The 23,952-nt window shown below is 37.1% G+C and overlaps 1 protein-coding gene across 1 annotated transcript in view; it reads right to left on the reverse strand.

Annotated features, from left to right (window-relative positions):
• The window catches only part of LOC104592241 (RAD3-like DNA-binding helicase protein), a 66,476-nt gene extending 46,277 nt beyond the window's left edge, over positions 1-20,199 (reverse strand). The window contains exons 1-14 of the mRNA XM_010251475.3: positions 19,932-20,199; positions 16,617-16,876; positions 14,199-14,347; positions 13,271-13,352; positions 12,977-13,124; positions 12,491-12,653; positions 11,797-11,973; positions 11,483-11,610; positions 11,252-11,297; positions 10,555-10,696; positions 10,301-10,455; positions 10,104-10,195; positions 9,918-10,022; positions 9,716-9,784 (exon numbers count right to left, since the gene is read on the reverse strand). Coding sequence (XP_010249777.1) covers positions 9,716-9,784; positions 9,918-10,022; positions 10,104-10,195; positions 10,301-10,455; positions 10,555-10,696; positions 11,252-11,297; positions 11,483-11,610; positions 11,797-11,973; positions 12,491-12,653; positions 12,977-13,124; positions 13,271-13,352; positions 14,199-14,347; positions 16,617-16,876; positions 19,932-20,033 — 1,818 coding nt within the window. The 5' untranslated portion in view covers positions 20,034-20,199. The remainder of the gene's footprint in view (positions 1-9,715; positions 9,785-9,917; positions 10,023-10,103; positions 10,196-10,300; positions 10,456-10,554; positions 10,697-11,251; positions 11,298-11,482; positions 11,611-11,796; positions 11,974-12,490; positions 12,654-12,976; positions 13,125-13,270; positions 13,353-14,198; positions 14,348-16,616; positions 16,877-19,931) is intronic.
• Between the last annotated feature and the right edge of the window lie 3,753 nt (positions 20,200-23,952).

Genomic DNA, 23,952 nt, shown 5'->3' on the forward strand with positions numbered 1-23,952 from the left:
AAACTCTTTTAGTACCTGAATGGACAGATGCTATGAAGGAAGAAATTAATGCCCTTCATAAAAATAGCACATGGGAACTTGTAGATCTTCCTAAGGGAAAGGATCCAGTTGGATGTAAATGGGTGTTCACAGTCAAACATAGGGTTGATGGCACGGTGGAGAGGTATAAAGCTCGTTTAGTGGAAAAGGGGTTTACTCAAGTGTACGGAGTTAATTATGTAGAGACTTTGGCTCCTGTTGCCAAGATGAACTCCATTAGAGTTCTATTCTCTCTTGCTGCTAACCTTGATTGGGATCTACATCAGCTTGATATCAAGAATGCATTCTTGAATGGTGACCTTGAAGAGGAAGTTTACATGATACAACCCCCTGGTTTTCAGGCTCAAGGCAATGAACAGAAGGTGTGCAAGTTGAAGAAGTCTTTATACGGGCTGAAACAATCCCCAAGAGCCTGGTTCAGCAGATTCCATGTTGCGGTTCAGCAGAAAGGATACAAGCAATGTCAATATAATCACACACTGTTTGTGAAAAGAGGAGAAAGTAAAATTGCTGCTTTGATAGTATATGTTGATGATATAATTGTCACTGGTGACTGGAGGGATGAAATCTAGAAGTTGAAGAATTTCCTTGCCACACAGTTTGAAGTAAAGGATCTAGGGCCTCCAAGATACTTCCTTGGAATTGAAGTTGCCCGCTCAAAAAGGGGTATCTTCATTTCCCAAAGGAAGTATGTCCTAGATTTACTCCAGGATACTGGAAAAATGGGAGTGAAGCCAGTTGACTCTCCCATTGATCCTAACCATAAATTAGGTGACAGCCAAGGTGAACCTATCAAGGATGTGAAACTGTTTCAAAGACTTGTAGGGAGATTGTTATATCTTTCTATGACCCGCCCAGACATTGCTTATGCAGTTGGTGTCCTTAGCCAGTTTATGCATGCCCCTATGTCCACTCATTTTGAAGCAGCAGAAAGAATTCTCCGATATCTTAAAAGGTTTCCAGGTGCTGGCTTGTTGTTTCAAAGGCACGGGCATTTGAAAGTTGAATTGTATACTGATGCTGATTGGGCTGGATCTCTAAATGACAAAAAGTCTACTAGTGGCTACTGCACCTTTATAGGAGGAAATCTAGTTACCTAGAGAAGTAAAAAGCAAAGTGTGGTTGCTAGATCCAGTGCTGAAGCTGAATATCGAGCAATGGCTCATGGAGTGGCTGAAATTATATGGATAAAGAATCTGTTGAGTGAGTTGGGTTTTCTAGTGGACAGGCCTATGACCCTATTCTGTGACAACAAAGCAGCCATAAACATTGCTGCTAACCCTATGCTACATGATAGAACAAAACACATCGAAGTCGACAAGCATTTTATCAGAGAGAAAGTCATCACAGGAGAAGTGTGTACTCCCTATGTCAGCTCTGAGGATCAACTTGCAGACATCTTTACAAAAGGACTACACCACTCAAGACATCATGATTTATGTGACAAGTTGGGCATGATTGACATCTATGCTCCAACTTGAGGGGGAGTGTTAACAGGTGTTATTTTTCCATATGTATAGTACCGCAGGGGTACTATTGTACTTTTACTTCTCTTTATGTTTTAGTTGTTGTCGCCCTAGTATATAAAATAATATACTGCGCCGCCTGCAGTACTTTTGGGCTCTCAGTTCTCTCTTCTCTCTTCTCTCTTCTCCTCTCCTCTCCTCTCCCTTCCTCTCTTCTTCCTATACAGCAATGTCTAAAGGGTTGTTGTTGAACCACCTCCATCAAGATAATACAGTCCACCAGCTTCATGCCCTCCACCAATCTTCATCCCCATCTTGAGATCCTGAAACACACAAGAGGAAGGGTAAAAAGTTATAGAGCAATTAAGAGACTTAGTCAATTTACTAACAGACATCAGGTTAAAGGGAAACTTGGGAACATATAAAACTGATGATAGGGATAATGAGTTTTGTGTCAACATTACCAACAGCACATATGGCAGATGTAGAGCCATTGGCAAGAGTAACAGATTGTGATGTGGAGGACGGAGAAATGGATGAAAACACACCTGGAGTCCCAGTCATATGATCGGAAGCTCCAAAATCTATAATCCAATGGGAAGGTTTGGATGTCAGGCAAGCCGTACCTGAGTGTGCAAGGGTAGCCGTGTTCTGCTTAAATGTACCCTGAATGAACCGCTCATACTCATCCCGTGGAACACTCAACATCTCCTTTCTGGAGGCATCTATAGATGCAGAGGGTATCTAATCAATATGTTGAGATTCTTGTCTCAAACCACCACCATTGACAACTGCATGATTTGCCCAGGTTGAAGGTGGGCCATGTAGATCATAGCAGAAGTTGATAGTATGGCCCTTCATACCACAATGTGTACACCTCCTCTGAGTATTATCACATCCTCTACCACGGGCTCCCCCTGAGTCTCGACCTCCAACACGACCACCACCATGACTATACATTCCACCACCACCACGACCATACACGGGTCCACCATTACCACAGCCAGGTTGACCTCCTCTACCACCACGACCTCCCCCTCTCATAACTGCAAAAGCAGACCTATCTGATATAGTGGAATTCTCTGTGGGTCCAATTGAGATCCACCGAAGCTGAGCAAACACTTCCTCAAGAGAGGGAAGAGCAGACCCACCTAGTATCTGTGCCCTTACCGGTTCATATTCAGACTTCAGCCCTACTAAAAATCTGGTCACATCCAACTGCTCTCTCGGTTGTTGCTGAATTTTGACATCAGGTGTAAGAAGGTGATACACATTCAACTCATTTCGCAAATTTCTCATACTTGCATAATAGTCCTCAAGACTCTAATTCCCCTGTTGCAAATTGAAAATCTCTTGGTACAGTTGGTAAACCCTAGTAGTGTAATCATGTCCAGAATAAAGCTTCCTTGCATGATCCCAAACCTCCTTGGCTGTATTTAAAAACATGAAGTTTACACTGATTTTGGGTTCCATGCTGTTCCATAGCCATGTCATAATTTGAGCATCCTCTTGCTCCCACTCATCATATCCCGGAGAATCAATTGGGAGCTTATCTTCCCTCACATTCATCACTTTCTTCTTGGCTTTCAGAAAAACTTCAACTGATTTAGCCCAAGGCACATAATTCTCACCATTCAATTTTATAGAAGTCATCTGCACATTCAAATAATCAAAAGGGACCATCACATTTGATTTGCATTCACTGCTGTCTCCCATGACTGCACAAGGAAAAAGGGAGAAATTCTACCACTAGGCTGTCACTCTACTGCACTAATTAGTCACCACACTACACACTAACAACTTAATACTACTAGAGTTCCTGGTACCATAGGTTTCAGCAACAACACTCACAACTTTTCACCACTGGTAGCAACAACACCACTGCTGCCATCCACTTTCAGCACCATAAACCCTCACAGTACATCTCACGAATAGGACATTCAGTACTGCAACATATCAAAAAAAAAAAATTCTGCTACACAACACAGATTGATTCAGAGATCATGTACCTGTTTCACCAAATCTGCACTGTCACCATCACGAAACCAGCCTTCGAACTGCCGAGTAGAGAATTTTCTACCAACCACACAGAACCACAACAACAGCACTCATTGGAGGCATGAAAACCCCCAGAAGGAAAAAACGACCAGTCCCTTTTTTCTGAGAAACTCCTAGCAATCAGTGAGAGTTCTGCAAAACCCTAGGAGAGAATGCGCAGAATAGAGAAAAAAGAAGGAGACTGATCTGAACTGATTATCATGGCTCTGATACCATGATAAAATTCAGATATAGTGTCCGCACGATTTCAGATCAGAAGAAGGAGAAGGAGAGGAGAGGAGAAAGAATAGTTCCAGTCGAACTAGAGAGAAAACATATCTTCTCTAGTCGGCCAGTCTTTATTTATACTTTTCTAACTAAACAAGAATTACTCTTATGCACTCACTTAAGTGAGAGCCACATCAGCAAAACACTTAACATATAACTTAATATAAAAGGTCAATACTACCCTTCTACAGCCGACTCTAACAAGGGACAATGAGTGTGAGGCACTCATCCAATTACTGGGCAAACTCCACTAAACATTCCATGATCATTCAATGGAGAACACTAGAGTTTGGTCTTGCACCCCTAATGGGGCTTTCACTTGTGCTTCCTTCCTTAATGCTTCTTGCAGTCCAATAACTTGGGGAAGAACTTCCCTGTGAAAGAAGTTTGGAGCAAGCCTATCCCAAATAAAATCCAGGCATTGTGTTGGGAAGTTTGTCTTGGAAAAATAAACACCTGTGACTTGCTTCAGAAAACAAGGCCAAACAAATGCCTCTCACCCCACATATGCTTCCTTTACCATGCAAGTGATGAATCCTTATCTCATTTATTGCTGTATTGCTCTCTTGTACTTGGTATTTGGGAATTCTGCTGCTCTATTTTTTGTTGCAGGTGGGTATCTCCACAGGATGTATTGAGCTTATTCAGCCCAAGTTTCTTAAGACAACCAAGAAAGAAAGGAAGAATTATGTGAATATGTGGAAAGCATTTTGGGCTGCAGTAGTGTGGACTGTTGGAAGGAAAGAAATGGAAGGACTTTTAATGAGAAAAGTAGATCAAAAGACGAACTATGTGAAGCTATACATATTAGAGCAGCACACTGGATAAAGACAATTGATGCATTCAAAGATTTTTCAGTGAATGACATCATGAGGGCATGGTCTGAAGTGGCAGCCTCCTCAAGAAAAAAGAAAAAGAGGGTTATGGTATGGTCACCTCCAGCAGCTAATAAAATAAAACTGAACTTTGATGGGAGTTCCATGAGAAGCACTAGAATGGCAGGTATTGGAGGAGCTTTTAGAGACTGCACAAGGAAAGTATTGGCTATGTTTTCAGGTCCCTTGGGGTTGGGAGACTCACTAAAGGCAGAACTGATGGCACTATTGCAAGGCATAAGACTAACTAAGCAATCAAATTTTCAGCAGTTGGGAGTAGAGGGAGATTCAAAGATAATCATTTCTTGAGCAAAGAATAAACAGCTCATGCCATGGATCCATAGGCATGAGTTTACTGAAATATAAAGCATAACACAGGAGTTGAACATTATATTCAATTGGGTAAGAAGGACTGCAAATGGGATGATTGATACTCTAGCAAAATAAGGGGTATATATGCAACAATCGTTTTGGGCACAATTGTAACATATGTAACTTGCGGGGATAGATCTGGCATATTGTAATATCAAGATTTAGTACATCTTAATAAAATTTTCAGTTCTTATTGCTGATCCAAAAAAAAGAAATATTACATTGAGTTTCTGTGTACAATCCCCCTTCAAGTAGAGCATAGATGTCTATCAGGCTCAACTAGCTTGGACTTCACAACTCTTTTTGTCAAGAAATCTGCCAGCTGGTTACTCATAGGCAGAAATAAGCAAATTGCTTGTCCTTTAACCTTCTCCTTGAAGAAATGTTGATCTAATGTGCTTGCTTGTAGTCAGTACAATCATGTTGGATATGACTATGAGTGATATTAATGGCAGCTTTTTTATCATAGTACAAGTACATAAGCTTATCTACACACACCCCCAAATCAACCAAAATTCACTTGACCCTAAGTAGTTCATATAGTCTGTGAGCCATTGCTCTGTACTCAACTTCTATACTGGATCCAGCCATATCAAATTGCTTTTTGCTCCTCCAAGTGACTAATTTCTTCCAAATGAGATGCAGTAGCCAATGTTTTAGAACACAGAGGTGTGACACAAGGCATTCCACTACTAGGAGGCACGAAGTGTAATTCAGAATGCAAGAGGAATAAGGCTCCCAAGCACAAGGAAGCGTGAGCCCCAAGAGGAAGAGGAGGAGGAGGAGAAGGAGGGGTTCCTGTTTTTCTTGTTTCTTTTTGATAAAAGGTGACATATTAAGAAGACTGAGAATGCACAATGCTAGCTGAAGCGGATCGCCCGGCTCAGACTTCCCTTCCCTTTTACTTTCTTTTTCTTTCTTTTTATATGAGGCATGCATGAGGTGCATGATGCATATTAGAGGCATACACCTCATGCAAAAGGCATTTGAGACACATGAGCATCAATGCCTCCAGCATGTGCCTCGGGGCGTTTTGAGGCCGCTTCTAGGCATATGCCTCCCACACCTTTTAAAACACTGGCAATAGCTAAATGTAGATCTCCTATGGAAAGATGCTAAGCATACCACTTGAAGATCAACTCTTGTCTTGAAGATCAACTCTTGTGAATCTGTAGAGGAGACCTAATTGTTATATCTCATCACATAAATGCTTTCTTTGTGACTTTGTGATGCAAGTGGGGTATCTACATTTCATCTAATAATCTCCTACAATTTTGCATCATGCATCTAGGATTGGTTTTGTTCTCTCTCTGGTTACAACTTACAAGTGATCCCCACCTGGAGGTATGGAAAGCCTCTTCAAAACCTCATTTTTCAATCCTAGAAGAATAAGAGGAAATTGTGTATCTGTACAAGAGCAGCTATTTAGTCACTTTGGGAGGAGTAGAATGCAGAAATATTAAACAACAAGAGAAACCCAAAGAGGTGGTCATTGAAAACGTTTTGATTAGGGCGATGAATTGGACTAAGGCTCAAGCAAACTTCACACCTTTCTCTAAGGATGATATAATTAGAGTTTAGAGGTGGCAGATCAAAGCAAATTCCTTTACTTCTAGGGTCAGCATTTCAAAGGAGTGGAGACATATTCTCCTATGCCTAAATCAATCTCAATTTTTTTATCAATAACAGAAAAATCAATCTCAATTTTTTTATCAATAACAGAAAAATCAATCTCAATTTTGATGTGTGTAGTCTTGGAAACCCAACCACCCAAGTGCTTCAAGAATAAGGGGAATTTTTAGAGACAATTCAGGTTCGATAGTTCTACTTATTAAGCCTACTAAAAGTGAGACTCTCTACAAGGGCAAAACCACCTTCTATCCACCAAGGATAAAAGATCAGCTAGAGTTTGAACATGGAAAATATAACGGTCAAAGAGGATGCAAAAACAATCTTAAGGTGGCTAAAGAATGGCAATACTAGAATATCGCAACATTAACATACATTGAAGGAAACCAATGACCTTCACAGAGACCTAGTAGTGACATGGCAATGGACTCTGAGACCAGCAAATGGATTGACTGATTTACTTGCAAGATAAGGGGTCAACAGGGAACAATTGTTTTGGGGATAATTAATTAGTATTACAGGTAAAAGGCAATTATTAAATAGAATTAGGTAGAAAGGCTAGCCTAATAGGAAATTCCACTCTTCCTTGTAATTATCATTTTTTGTCACAATCAATACACTTCCATCATTACCTACCAAAATAAAAAGCTGTGCTCAGCAAGTCTGTTGGATGGGTCAGAAGACCAAAAGACCTAAAATAATGAAGCTTGAAATGATGCTTCCTGGTTTTCAAGCTTTCAAGAACCTTTTACCTACCAAAAAAAGTTGTGCTCAGCAAGTCTTTTGGATGGGTCAGAAGACCAAAAAACCTAAAATAAAGAAGCTTGAAATGATGCTTCCTGGTTTTCAAGCTTTCAAGAACCTTCTTCAGCTTCCTAGCACACGTGTCATGAGTTGCTACAATTTTACAAATTATTGTAACATTGTTACAATATTATTATAATTAATATTAATAACTAATACTACTGAGGGTGGGCCTTGGCGCTACGGTTGGGTTGCTCCAATTGCAACCTAGGTGACTAGGGTTTAAATCTTGGAAACAGCCTCTTTGTGTATCTATAGGGTACATCTGTTCCTCCCCAAACCCCGCATTGACGGGAACCTCATGCACTGGGATGCCCTTTCACTTAATAATGAAAACTATTATAAATTGGGGGAGAGTTTGTAGACCAAAGGAGAAGGGCGGGTTGGATTTTAGGAGAGTGAAGATTTTTAACAAGGCCCTGGTAGGGAAATGGTTATGGAGATTTGGTTTAGGGAGGGAGGAAACTCATTATGGAGAAGAGTGGTAATGGGTAAGTATGGGATGATGAGGTTGGGGTGGGAATCCAGGGAGGTGAGGTCTTCATATGGGGTGAGTTTATGGAAGGGGATCATGAAGTTCAACCAGGAGTTCAGATGTCTAACAAGCTTCTCAGTTGGAGTTGGAGCAAGAATCAGGTCTTGGGAGGATGTTTGGTGCAGGGTAGGAAAGCTGTGTGATCTATGTCCAAGGTTGTATAGGTTAACTGAGGCTGAAGTTTCTATAAATCACTGTTATGAAAGGAGGGGTGAACAGCTGATATGGTGTCCAAAGTTTAGAAGGCCTTTGCTGGACAGAGAAGTGGACGGATGCATATCTCTACTGGAGAAACTAGAGGAAGTGAAGATCTCAACTCAGTCAAGAGATGAACTTTGGTGGAAAGAGTGCTCAAATGGGAAGTCCTCTGTTAAGTCATGCTACATGGCTCAACTCAGGGATAATTCAGATCCAAAACAGGTAGATGGTGTATGGGGAAATCTGATTCCTCCAAGGATTTAAGCGTTTGCTTGGCTTGTGGCCTTGGACAGCATATTGACTGTTGATCATCTAAATCTAGGGGCTTCAGCATGGCTAACATGTGTTTCCTCTGTAAAGAACAGGAGGAAACTGTTGCTCATCTTTTCTTCTCATGCAAGATTTCTAGTTTCTTGTGGACGATTCTCACTACTATGTTACTGATCACAAAAAAAAAAAAAAGATATTCACTACTATGTTTGGGTTAACAAACTTTCAGCCAGAAACAGCTGCAGAAATTCTTTCTACATGGTCGAGGTTAAGAGGAAGCAAGAAAGCAAGAATGCTCTGGAGCTGTATACCATTTGCAATATGGTGGAACATATGGAATGGAAGGACAGAAATAGAAGAATTTTTTAAGACAAATATCGGAATCTGGACAAGACTGTAGCAGCTGTCAGCAATTTAGTTGCAGACTGGGTTCTGTTATCTACACAATTTAATCAAGTTTCTAGGAGGATTTGGGGAACAAGTTGAGAGATATTCTGGGATTTCAATTTTGTAACTTGAATAATTTATTTTGATTTTGCTCCCTAACAGTTCTTTTCTGTTGTTTTGCTTGTGGGTGATGCCTTATCACCTGCTAAACGGTAAGCTTTTGCTTATTTAATGAAATTTCATTTTACTATCACAAAAATAAATAATAATAATAAGTAAAATGCAATAACTAAAAGTTATAGGTATGAAATAATTAAAAATTACAAATATGGCATTTAAGTTAATAAGTAATAAAAATAAATAAATATTTTTGTAGGCCCATGTGCCATTTTTCACTTGTATAGGTATTAATGGGACCCACATGTGTCCTATGAACATATTATTTCGAGACAAAACTTATCAAATAGTCCTGTCTTTTTGTCTTTCAAGAATATCTCTCAAAGGAAAATGTTACCAAAGGGTCTTGATCATCAAAGACTAGCTCCAAAAGATCAGTAGGTCTTTTGATCTGGCTGAGATTTTGAGAGAGCTTTTTAAAATGACTTGCCAAATGCAGCCATAGTTAGTTTACATTATCCTAGGTATTTGGTAGTCTAATCCCCTACAACAAGCACCTCATAGGCCTTCTATATGTTTCATCTTCAGAATTCAGAAACTTCATCAGTTAAAGACAAACACAATAATCCTTCCAGAATATTGGCACAAGAAAAGAAAATGATGTTGCAATTTCCAGGATTAATCCATTGGTCTCATACCTTGCCACGACAAACAGCAAAAAAGATTGCACCAGAAGTTGAGGTGTCCTTCAACTTAGCCATAAAATCCTACAACAGAATCCCATTTCAACCAGCCCATCAAGTCATGAAGACTGTAAAACATTTTATACTATATAGGAAGAAGAAAATAAGAGGAACAATTAACAAAACATCCATATATTAAGGAGTATAAATTACTAACCTCAATCGAGGAAGCGAAAAGGGAAGATTGTTTAGGCTCTACAACAGGTTGCTTATGTTTGCAGATCCTTCCCCAGATTGTGCTTGAATTTGAGTTTAAATGACTCTGTAACAAATAAAACATGCTTTATTAAGAGATAGCCATAAACAAACATCAGATCTATTTCAATCTTAATTGATGTCTCACCACATTCTTCCAACATGCAATGCATTGGTCCAAAGCATGATAAGATGGAAAGAAAACCAGTAGTCCATCAGGTACAATTCTAGCAAAATTAACTGCAGGAAAAAAGTCAACATGGTTTCTAAAATAGTTCCTTGTAGAATAAAAAAATAAAATTAAGTCCACATAACTCATGCATTTTAATGGTATCTTGTACATACCAATGGCATTCCCTAATTCTTGCTTGTAATCTAGAGAATCACGATTTCGATAAGAGGAATTGAAAGCGCAACCAGATGGACCATTTGGTACAATTCCAGCCCAGATTTGATTTGAAGATATAACATGAGGATTTTCCAACCGAACAGGAAATTCCCTGAGACAGCAAATAAGGTGATCTCCAGTGATGGGCAATCCAGAGAACTAGAATGTCAAACATTGGGAGCTCTTAGTTCATTATAGAATAATGACTTACAATTTCAGCTCCTGTGCAAATGAATCCAAAGGAGATAAGGTGCCAGACGTCAAAATGATAGAACCAACACCCAGGCTCCTAAACTCTCCCATGGCAATTCCTGGGTTGAAACACCACCAACTGAGCATCCTAGATGTCTTACCTGTAAGCATCAAAACCAATAAAAAAGTACCAATCAATATAAGGAGAAATAAATGTCCCCCCTCCTCCCTCCCCCACCCCTGGGTGAGAGGGGGTGGAAGCAGCACTAAAGCGCATCTGTAATTCCTAGTGAAAAATAAATAAAAACATTCCTAATTAAACATGATTTATTTTATTAAAAATTTAATCGCTGTAACTACTCATATTTTTAGATATGCAAATTATGAAAAGAAATGGCATAACAAAAACTACAATAAACTTGTTTAATTTACCCTGTATGCAGTTATTATTTACTTTTAGATTAGTGGCCACAATAACTGAAATATCTTCTGGTAAGAATAGGATGATACTACCTTTTAGCAAAAGTGGAGAACTATAATAAAAAATGAACTAAACAAAGCATTTCGGCCAAACAGAATTTGGATAGTATTTCTTGCAATCAATTGACAACTCTAAGGACTGTATTAACTACATAAGATATAGAATGTCAAACTGCACACCAATCTCAACACCATAGACTGTCAGTTTAAGATCAGGAAAATTTTGTCCTTAATACCTTTAAGGGTGTCTATAGCATTTGCTTCTATTTCCTGCACATGAACCTTACAACAGCCAAATAAAAACAAAGAAAGTCAAGATTAGTATCACTCACTGAAGATGATTTCATGGCCTGGAGAGAACATAGATGGACATTAAAGTTGCCAATGATAACATGCAAAGCAGATAATTGGCAAAGTTCCTAGCGGTAATTATACCAGTTTCTATGATTCACAGAGTCCCAACTTACTTGGTAGTATTTTGCATGAGCTTTATCCCCATTTCTAAAGATTATCTTAAGAATATCACTTATACTTTCGAGCCTACATATAGTGCCTTTTGTCTTGTACGGAGCTCTACTTTCAGTCATATTTGCATCTGAAAATATGAGAACCACTGTCCATTATGCTATCTCAGGATTCAAGAATAATTAATTCCTACAAATGAGGAAACTGAACTTCCAGTATAACTAAGAAGGCATTTAACAGTTAACTACAGTTACAGTGAATTCTAGACAAGGGTAAACACCGGGAATATTGAAGCAGCGACAACTCCAAGACCTACCATCATTAATCAGCTCTGCAGCCTGATCAATTGTTTCAATGAGCATACTGGCAGTTTCATGTGTGATGTTTAACTCAGCAAGGAATTCATAGATGTAAGGCCCTGGTCGGGTAAAACCCAATTCCTTGGGATCAATAGGCACTTCAGCAATATGCTTCTCAAGCTTTAGTAGAAGAGCTGCAACAATTTGCTCTAAGACATAAGCATGACTAGGCATTATGTAGTTCCAGAATAATAGTATCAACAATAATGGAACAAAAGTTCACAATACTGTTAGCAAACTATCAATAAAGACAAAAAATAGTATATCGTGCTTACACACAGCCTTGTATATACAAATGATGCTTTATGTTGAATCACTACGATAGGCATTGCAATGTCTTTATTTAATAGGGGGAATTTAACTTTACTATAGATTTTGAGAAAAGAGTAAATCCTACTCAGATCATTCTTTCAAATTTAATCCAGACAATATCTGCCTACATAGAAACGTAAATGTACATAGCACAGAATGACTAAAATCATAAGTCTTGCCTTGGAAATCTATCAGAACATCATGGCAATCAAGCAACTATTCATCTAACTTGTGCATAACAAGGGAATAGTGATAAAGCATCATATAAAAATTTACATTAGCAAGACATAGTAGCTTAAAATACATTTACCATCTAGTAGAGAATAACTAATTGATCACCTTTAAGAATAGCAAAATTATCTGGCTTAAACAACTTATCATTTGATTTTTCAGTTGCCCTCTTACTAACAGCTAGGTCAATAGAGTTCTTTGCTTCAGTTATGCAAGCAGACAAAAGTCCAGAGGGCAAATCAAAAGACGCTGCATCTGCACATATGCTTTCCTGCATTTCAAAAGACAGTCGTCCATATTTTAGAAGTAACCTAAATATCATCAAAACATGAAGGCTTGTGGAGCTTAAATTTCAACAGACAAATCATGCCCTTTATTCTGAGGATGAACAAGAAAAGGAAAGAAGCCTACAGCTCAAAGAACCAATAGTTCGTGTTAAAACAAATATCCTCCCCCCCCCCACACACACACAAAAACTGCAAAAGAAAGGTTCACATAAAGGTCAGTTTCATTAAGACTAGAAAAATATTTTAGAACTTCCACTAGGCCCCAATTACAATGCAGGAAAAAAAAAGATAAAGGAACTGTTTCTACCAGATTGTGAGCTTCATCAAATATGAGTATACTGTTCTTCCACTCAATAGTTAGGGTTTCCCGATTCCCACGATCAATAAGATAGTTGTATGGAGCAAATAAAATATCAACAACCTTATGGAGATCTCGTGATATATAATAGGGGCACCTGAAGGGAGGTTGATATTTGATTAGAGTACACAAGCAGAGTATAACTGCAATGCATATGGAACCCAATCTAGGACAACTACTTACATAACAACTAGTTATTAACTTTTCAATAAACAAGGTAACAAGGACATTGATAAAACTTACGGCCCCTGGGTTCTTCCAATGTTGACCAAGTCCTCTATGTCGATAGGATCATCTCCAAGACTGGGATTTTTCTTCACGAACTCTATAAAAAAATAGCATATGCATCCAAAGTTCATAAAAGAAACATGCACATACAGAATAACATATGTATCCAAGGATCATAAAAATGACACATACAGAACTCAAATAATTTTATGTCATAAGCTTTCTAAAAACGTAAAAGTAGCAGCCTTTGCTAGCAAAATTGATTGAAGAAAGTACATGAATCTTATCTTGCAATTCCATTTATCTAAGGTTCTTCCCAAAGACAAATTAAATCTATAACAGGCATGTGTTACAAAGGAAGCCAATCTGACAGAACTATATTACAGAAACTATATTCCATTATTCCATGCAAGTACAGCCCAGAATCCCAAGTCCAATTCAACTAGTCAGGCCTACCATATCTTTTGAGTAGGCCTTGTCTTTTGGGAGTAGTCCCACCAGTTAAGGAAATGAACCCTTCTAATTCAGCCCACAGTTGATCCTAATGATGCAAACCTGAATTAGATTCTTATTAGGCTGCTTAAGCATCAAGCCAGCCCCCCCCCCTAATATTCTCCTTCTCACCATATTGACATTCCACTCCAAACATTTAAAATAATCAGGGATAATTACTCATGATAGTTTCATTTGGCATTGGCCCCTATGAGTGGAAATCCAAGTGGAACAGAGAGGGGAAATGGTTATCCATTGATCTTCTGCCATAGAATAGACAGATGCAAATAGATCACCTTATTGATAACAAGGCAGATCCAGAAAATTATAAATGGTTGAATTTACTAAGATCAGCAAAACAGACACATCAGAAAACATCAAAAGAAACATAATAGCATGCAATAAAATTTTTAACTTTAACCAAATCTGCATGGCACATGAACAGGAGTACCTCCAACACGAGCATAATAGGAACAACGGCGTTTACTGTCCTTTCTACAAAGGGAATGGCAGGCATTGGTTTGCGCTCTCCCACGAAGTAGCTGCACATCATCATGAATGCACAATTGTTCCCGAGACCCTAATACTACCATTTTGGGCCTGTAAATAATAAATAGTTTAAATATCAAAAAAAAAAAACTCTAGACTAAGCATCTACATCAATTTCAACAATCAGACATCAACCCACAAATGCAAAGCATAACACTTTTTTTCGATAATTTGCAAAGTATAACACTTCCATAGCCATCCCAAACAGAAAACCTGGACTAAACAGTAATCAACCAAAAGTCACCAATGAAATATAATAGCCAATGCTCTATGAAATCATAATATTTCAAAGTAAAATTGCTGTTGACTTGGCAATCTAAGTTCACTGTATGATATATTTTAGGATCATAAGTGACAAAGAATGAAGTTTAGACCAGTGTTTTAATAGGAATGCCTAGGCTCAGAAGCGCATTTCAGGGTATGCACCTTGCCTAAACACAGGCACAGCCCCATCCAAAGGCACATGCCTGGTTTGCCTTGCACCTCATCCAGGTTCATGCCTTCTTAAAATTGTCTTTTATTTGTGGATTCTTTCGTGTCTTAGACCTTTGTAGTGGTTCATCAACTTCTAAACTCCTTTTTAGTGTTGTTTGTATACTAGTAATGGTCTATTAACTTATAAAATAAGCAAAAACAAAGACCTTTCAAATACTTAAAGACTTAGTTTTTGCAAATAGGCTCTTAAACAACAAAATTTCCACTTAAGAAGTAACAATAATAAAGCTAACATGATATGTCCAGAACATGAGTGTGAAATAAATGCAAATACCAAGATGGATGAGTAGTAAAACTACAAAGGACAGGGTCAAAAATGAAGTGATTCAAAGGAACCTAGGAATAGCTCCAATAGGTGACAAAAATATTATATGTTATTAATTTGAGATATTGTATTCCATTTATAAATTGAACTAAAGATGATCAAAACATTATATATTATTAATAAAATGAACTAAAAGTGACTTTGATGTTGTGTATTGTCAATCAAATGAATAGAAAATAACTTCAATGAGACATGACAACCAACTTCAGTGATAGATACATATAAATTTTGTATGTATATAAAAACATATTTAAATACTATTTGGATAGGAGATACATCATAATGGATAGGGGTGGATCCATATCCAATCCAATTATAACTACATCAAATTTGGATCAGTGTTTTAAAAGGTGTGCAAGGCATACACCTGGAGGCGCCCTCAAAACATTTTGAGGCATATACCAGAGGTGTTGATACGCTCAGCTAGTATTGTGCGTATTCATTCTTCTTAATATAAAAGTTTTTTATATTAGCTTAGCAAGGGAGATTGGGGTGCATTTTAAATGGGTAAGGAGGTCAACAAATGGAATGGCTGACACTTTAGCTAAACAAGGAGTTACTAGGGAGGCTTTGTTTTGGGCTTGTTTGTAAGGTTCTTGTTCAGATGTTCCACCCATCACGTGGGTGGTAAAATTGTAATTTATATATATAAGGTTTTTATTAAAAATAAAGAAAAATGAGATCCTCCTTCCTCTTCTTCCTCCTCCCCCCTTCTCATTCTTCTTCCTCCTCGTCACCCTCCTCTTAAGGAGGGTAACACCTCCTTGTGTTTGGAAGGCTTACGCCTCACACCTCCAAGTAGTGAAATGCCTCGCGTCATGCCTCCACGTTTTAAAACATTGATATTTTGGATAACCTTTAATCAGATTGGATTAGGATTTGGGCAGATGCACACCATTTGCACCCCTAGTCTCCTTCTTGAGAGAATGCAATTAACCTCAATCTTTAGTTTTGTTCCTTGGGGAACCCAACAAGTTCAAGGATTGATACTAGATGAATGTTGAACAAAAATGTTTTTTTATGCTAACCTAGCTCAGTATTAAATTAAACAGATTATAGAAGTTAAGATTATCCACGGTTTGGATTTTAGGGACTATGGGGATGCTAAATGTACTTCCCGTCAGGGTGAACAAAATTCCTTTAAAGGTCATTTTCCACTAAATGACATAAGAGCTTATCCACCATAAGAAAAACACAAATCCAAATGGGTGTGTATAAAACAACCACATCATGAGAAAGGAATGTTTTGAAAACCAGATCAGACCACATGGTTGAACCAGGAAATTTGGAAACAGGCCAAGCTCTTGTTTCCGGGTTTCCAAACAGTTTTGATAATCAGGATAATCATACCAAGAGAATTGGGAACAGGATAGTTTTCTGGTTCAATCTCTAGTTCAGTTTTCAAAACAGTCAAAATGAAACTTTTTTCTTGAGAAAATAACAAGAATAAACAAAACCTTAATGGCAGATAGATTTTTTAATCCATCAATCAATTATAACCTGTAATTAGTTCTTTTTAACTCTTGAATCACTTGTTGGAGTTGACTGTGAGTGCGTGAAGTGTATACTATAGTTGGGAGCTTTGTTGCTGCAGACTGTGATGATGAAATATCTGATTGTTGGCTTCCCATAATCTGGCCTTTTTCTTCAAACTTTCCAGTGGAGAAAGCACCCAAACTTTTCCTCCATGCCAATGTAGCACACAGAAGACACAAGGTTTTTCCAGTTCCAGTAGGACTCTCCAGTAATGCATTACATTTCTAAAACAACAACAGGAAAATAGAAAAAAAAAAAATTATATTTTGCTATGGAATATGCAAAACAGCCAAAAGTATGTCATTTAAACTTCTACAGAGATTTAGTACTGATTACGCAAGGATTCTCCAGTAACACATTACATTTGTAAAGCAGTGTTGCGAAAATTAGGGGGAAATATACATTTTTCTAATAACATTATGCAAAACACCCAAAAGGTGAAAAGTCATACAAGCTTCTATTGAGATGTAGACATTTAGTACTGGTTATGTCCAGGCTTTCTCCCACAAAGTAAAGCTTAAAAAGGATAAAAAAGATGGTAACCTTGGAAAAGAAAGCGAGTGATGTAACTGAAACTGTGTGCATTAAAACATCTAACACTGAATAAAAATAAGGGGAAAATTAGTTGGATATCATCACGAGGTGAGGCAATATATAGTAGATATCTTCAACCCATAGTTGTCAAGGCGACGCCTAGGCAACAAGGTGCCCTTTGAGGCTCACCTCGCCAAATCGCCTAGCAGTTTTCTACTTCCTACTATAAAATACTATTTTATTCATTCTTTTTTTATATCATAATTATAAAATAGACATTCTTAAACTAAAATAATCATTTTGTGTGTTTATATACTAATTTCTTTTTATTATTTTCTTATTTATTAGGGTTTAATCAATACAAACATTGCTAAATGCTGTATTGAACCCTCAAAGACGTAAAAACCTGAACCAATAAGGAAGAACTTAAAATTTTATCTAATCAGCACATTTTCCTTTTCCATATATTCTTCTTCTTCTACTACTACTACCAATACTTTTTATTTTCTTCTTTTCCTATAACAAAAATAAGGGTTCAGCCCCTATATTTTTTGAGTTCTACTTTCCCTCTTTTTCTTCTCATAAGTATGTTGATTTTCTATACTTTAATATGAACTTTATACTTTTCTTTTGAAAATTATGAATAATTATTAAAGAAATATGGTTATGGTACCTAGGGAACTACCCTAGGATCTATGTTTTTAACACAAAAAATCCATCGCCTAGGCAACAAGGCGCCCCCCAGTCGCCTAGCCTCGCCTTGGCGCCTTGAAAACTATGCTTCAATCATATAGATATTAAATCATTTCCTTTACTATCAAAACCAGTCTATTGTAGATGTAGCCAAAAACTTGAAAATATGATATCATTTTAAAATTTTCAATAAAGAATCTCATTCCCATTTATTTTATCTTGGGATTAGTGTGACTAATCCACTTTAAGTAATCAACTCATGCATTGCAAATGCTATAAAAGCCAATATAAATTAACTCCTATGTGATTCCATAATGCCTCTGAATAGACATGCTCAATCAATTTGCTGAAATTCAACAACTAACGATGTTCCCAAAAACAGTCCAAACTTTTTCTGTGCTAAGAGGGAGCAACTTCTCTGTTTGCTAAGCATCCAGACCCAAACCATAATTTCAGAGAGAGAGGGGGGGATCTTAAATGAGGAGGACAACCTATGGGTGAAAGTTATCGAGAGAAAATAAACGAGGGAAAATTTCTAGAATTGCAAAATTAAAAAGGGTATCTCATGGGCCTGGAGGGGTATTCTCCTGGCCAGAGATCTCATCAAGAAAGGCACTTGTTGACAAGTAGGAAATGGAAGGTCTATTAGCTTTTGGCATGATAATTGGGTTTATGATAGAACTCTAGCTGAAACCATTAACTGTGAGACTACAACAAATCATAACATTAAAGTCTCGGACATGATTGATCTTGGAAGAGAATGCTGGAATGAAGACAAAATAAAGGTTGTGGTCTCTGACCAAATTTGGCAAGATATTAAGACAATATTTATTGATCCTAACTCTATGGAGGACAAAATTATTTTGGGATGCAACCCTAAGGGAATTTTCTCTATAAAAACAACTTATTTGTTGAAGTGCTCTTCTGTTCTTAACCCAAACAGTACCTTTAATTGGCTAGTTAATATTTGGAACATCAAATGCCCCCCAAAGATAAAGACTTTTCTCTTTTTCCTTCTCAACAATAGACTTCCCACTAAAAGCCATATAAGGGAAAGAGGCGATAACATCGATGGCTCTTGTAGCTTTTGTGAGGATGAGGAGGATACTGATCATATTTTAAGAATTGTGCCCACACAAAGCAAATTTGGCTTACCTTAAACACTCCTCTGGAGGGCCCAAATGAAAACAAAATTTTTCTTTGGGCCGTCTGGAAAAATAGGAACTTGAAAACTTTCAATAATGTTTCAACTCCCATTCCAATTATTTTGGAACAGGCTCTTAATATGTTTATGGAGATTCTTGGTGGGAGTAAAGATACAGACATTGCCCGAATTGGCAAAGTGTGTAAACCAATTATTTGGAGTGCTCCAAAATTTGGTACTATTAAAATAAATTTTGATGCCTCTCATAACAGTGACGGAAAATGTTCTGTGTGCAGTATTGTCCATGACCATCTCAGTCGGGTGCTAGCGATTAAAGCATATAAACTTGGCACTTGTACGGTTGATGCCTTGATGGTACAGGTGCCAAGTTTATATGCTTTAACCGCTAGCACACAACAAACTACAGGGAGTATCCTATTATAATTGAGGGTGATCCATTCTTGGTCATCTCGTGCCTCAACAAAAAGGAGGAAGTTCCATGAAATTTGAAAGGTGTCATCTCTAGCCGCTTGAGGAGGAGAGTTCTGTTCGAGGGAGGTCTTCGGTACCAGCACATATTCAGAGAAGCTAACCAGGCAGCAGATTGGCTTCCCCCCCCCCCCCCCCACCTAATTGTATATAGTACACTTCTTTTCTTTTCAGAGAGAGAGGGAGAGAGACCTTATAAATAATTGAAGTAATCTGTTCAACGTTAGATTTGGATAAACTCTCTTATTGCCAGTTTCTCGAATTCGTTATCTATTCAAACTATGTCACTTATAGCAGAAATATCCTCAAGTTACTCTAAGAACAACCAACTACAAAATTCATACGCCTTTCTTCAATCAAAAACAAAACAAAACAAAAGGGAAACGTAGATTACGTTTTTTTATCCAGAAAAAACTTACATCTTGCAGTGACTGTATGACTTTCTCCATATAAACCAATTGGCAATCGTACGCCTCGAACGGAAAATCGACATCGATCCCCCTGATCTTGTAGATTGGCATTGTTTTCCACTGTGAACGTTCTCAGGAGAAAAAAAATTCGTCTGGAGGAAAAACAATTATGGCTTTTCAAAAACCCTAAAAATTAACGAATGCCTTCAAAGCTCGGCATGGCACGCGTTTCCCGCCATTGAGGGCATCTTTGTAATGCAAATTATGAAGGAGGGACTCTGTGCAGTGTGCTCCAAAACGAATTAAAAGACCAACCGTTACTGCCTTACTGGCCTACTGGGCCGTGTCTAATTTGGGAGTTGGGACCAGAGACCGAATCAACCCCCCACAAAACTGCCGTGTATTGGAAATATCTCTGCCGTGTACTGAGAATATCTCCTCATGATGACAATATCATTCTGGATATATCATTGGGAGATGTTTTCAATACACCGCGGAGATGTACCGTGAGACGTTGTGGAGGGCAGTCTTGTAAGGGGTTGATTTGAACTCCGTATCACATGCATTATTGTATACTATGCACGTGCTTGTGCGTATGATATATATAAAACGATGAAGATATGAAAAAAATATATACATAAAGATATTTAGATTTTGAAAAATGCTTTTTATGCTTACTTAGGCGTTGTTTGGCATTGGTGCCATTTTTGAGAAAATGGTGTTATGTAGGCACCATATTAAAGAAAACGGTGTTGGAAGCATCACCCTTTTGTTTGGTACTGTTTCTTATAAAAAATGTTGCTTCCAAATGCTTTGGAAATCAGGAAAGTGTGATCTGAAGCAACGTCAAATTTGAGGTTTTCTGAGAAAACAATGTGTTGTTGCCAATAATGCAATGATGTGGCATCATCTTTGGACGTTGAATAATAAGATCAATGTTGAAAATGTTGTTGCCAACATTAGTACTGAACAAAACCATATATTGTTTTTCAAAAAAACGCATATGTGGCAGCATTGCTTGCAAACAAAAAATAAGCACTGTTTTCTTAGAATAAAGGGAATGCCATTCAAGTAAAAATGAGAATGGCCATCCCCTCAAATGGGAGGATGTCATTCCAACGAAAAAGATAATTGGATCCCAATCCTATCCAACCAAACAGTTAGAATCAGAATAGTCCATTCCAATTCTAATTCCAAACCCCTATTTCTACAAACCAAACGGGGCCTAAATTTTGAACCACATTTTAGTTTCCATAATCTCTAAATAAGCGTATCATCACTTGGCTGAGAGGATTGAATATCCCATAGAAAGGCTAACTAAATTCAAATTCAACCAATTAGTTTGAATTTCTGAATCTGAACGAAGTCCAATTAAATTTTTATCATAATACCTTTCATCAAATAAAGAAACCCTATAATTTTATTAGAAATAAATAAAGGGTATTTAGGTCATCTTGTATGTATATAACAGGATTCGTTTAATAACAGGTGAAGATGCTGAACTGAAAAGCATATTGCTTTATCTTTTAAAAAAAGAAGATTTTAAAGAGGCCGCGGGCTCCTTAATGACTGAAACATAAGTTGGATACATTACATCATTATACCTTTAAAATTTGTATTATTTACTTATTTTATTGAATAAAAGACAATGCAATGTGTCTTCAATTTAGCAATTCCTGTCATTATCAAATGGTCCCTTATGCTGCATTTGGAAACAATGCAAATGGAGTGTAAATCCCGGTTTAAGATAAATTCGCACTATGGTTCATTTTTACCTGTGTTTGGCAACATTACATTTATACATTGATAAATGACAGACCAATACATATTTACATTGATGATAACAAGTAAAAATACATCAATATAAAAAAAAAGTAAATTTGCATTCAATTGAGCTTTTGATAAAAGAAAGCATATGTTTTATTGGAATTCATGTTTGCATCTATTACAACTAAAAGTCTAATTGGTAAGAAAGTAAATTTAACAGTGTAAAACTAATCCAACTTTGCAATATATATAAACCGTTTTACACTCTACATATTTGCATTCACACTTATTTATATATCGTTTTCAAACGTGACCTTAAGATTGTAATAGGTTTAGTTATTTATTGAATCAAATGAGTACATGTTTTGAATTCATTTGGATAAGCTAAATGGTTTAATTTCCATAGCTGAATCACAAATTCACAATGATCGCATTCAAATTATCAGGATTAATATATATAGAGAGAGAAGTTATTTAGCACAAAAACGGTTGGTTACACAGTCATAAACATCGGACAAGCAAATAAAATCTAACTTAAAGTCCTTGAAATTTGAGCTCGAATTGGTTATATGATGTCCGAGGTTGCCAACCTATCTACAGCACTGTCTGCTTCTCGATGGACATGCACGTACTTGGTGTTTAGATTACTTCGACAGCAGATTTCATTGCATCCCTTGACGAAGTTGGAGATATTCTATGAGGGTTTCAATCTGCCAAAAAGCGCATTGATTATTAAACTTGAGTCTCGTTCTATGGCGTACTTGAGGTGCGGGCTTCAATAAATGACTATAATGTTTTGTTGAGAAAATAAATATTGGCATTGCATCCACACCAACAGTAAAGAAATGCATTAAATCACAAGCCCGATGTAAAAGGCACTCATGATCTCATCCACACTGAACACCCCCAAGCCCCAAAGTGAACGTATCTTTCATATGGTTGAAAAGGCCTAAACTATAGATTGGCATCTAGTGATGAAATGTACATGACCCACTCAGAATACACTTTACACCAAAAGAAAAAGCCTCCTAGTACTCAAACGAAAAAGCCCCAGCCTCCCAAGTATTGAAATGTCCTTTCCTCCAACAACAACAACAAATATTCACTCATTTCCATCTACTTCTACACCTGTCCAGGGCCGGGTAGTCTGATCACCCGGCCGTTAAAAGTCGTGTTTGGTCATAATTGTAGGTCCACGGGATTGGGTTTGAGCCTAAATAGGGCTGCCAATATTGACCTTAACCCATTTGACTAACCCAATCCACCTACTTGGAATTCATCCATACCCACCCAATCTATTGGTGGGTCAATATGGATCAAGTAACCCATTAGGATTAGTGGAAAAGGGTTAGGGTGGGTTGGGTCGAAGGTACCCATTAGGGTCAAGATGGGTTGGGTCAAAGTCAATTATATCTGTATTTGCCAAATCTCAAAAAGTGGAAGTTGTAGTGATTTGAACTCAAGCCTCCTAGTATGCCAATATCTTATTACACTTCCAAACTATTATGCCAGATTTCATTTTGAAAATAAAAGTGAAATAAAGTAGATTTTATTAACTTTTGTGTTCACATGCAATTTTATAAACTAATTTTATGAAAACACTTTTATAAAAATATTTTTGCATGGAAGTACTTTTATAAAAGTACTTTATGAAAGTACTTTTACGAAAACATTTTTATGAAAGCATAAAAGCACTTTTATAAAAGTACTTTTACATGAAAGCACTTTTACATGAAAACACTTTTATAAAGTACTTTTACGGAAACACTTTTATGAAAGCATAAAAGCACTTTTATAAAAGCGTAAAAATACTTTTATAAAAGTGCTTCTATGAAAGTACTTATGTAGAAGTACTTTTATAAAAATACGTATGTGAAAGCACTTTTATAAAGGTTATGCATTTTTTTTTATGTTTTACAAAAAGTACTTTTATAAAAGCACTCTTATGAAAGCAAAAAAGCATGTGAAAGTACTTTTACGAAAGCACTTTTATAAAAGTACTTTTGTATAAGTACTTTTACAAAAGCACTATAAAAGTACTTTTGTATAAGTACTTTTACAAAAGCACTATAAAAGTTATGCATTTTTTGTATTTTCTGCATTGTTTTGTATTTTTTTTGCATTTTCTACAAATTTTTGTCCTTTTTTTCATAATTTTTGCTTTTTTTTTGTGTTTTCCATGCAGTTCCTACAACTTTATAGTTTTTTTGCATATTTTATGATTTTTTTAGTATTTTTTGGTACTTTTTGTATTATCTATAAT

Source organism: Nelumbo nucifera, chromosome 8, assembly GCF_055504915.1.
Source record: "Nelumbo nucifera cultivar China Antique chromosome 8, China Antique-T2T, whole genome shotgun sequence".
Taxonomy (NCBI): domain Eukaryota; kingdom Viridiplantae; phylum Streptophyta; class Magnoliopsida; order Proteales; family Nelumbonaceae; genus Nelumbo; species Nelumbo nucifera.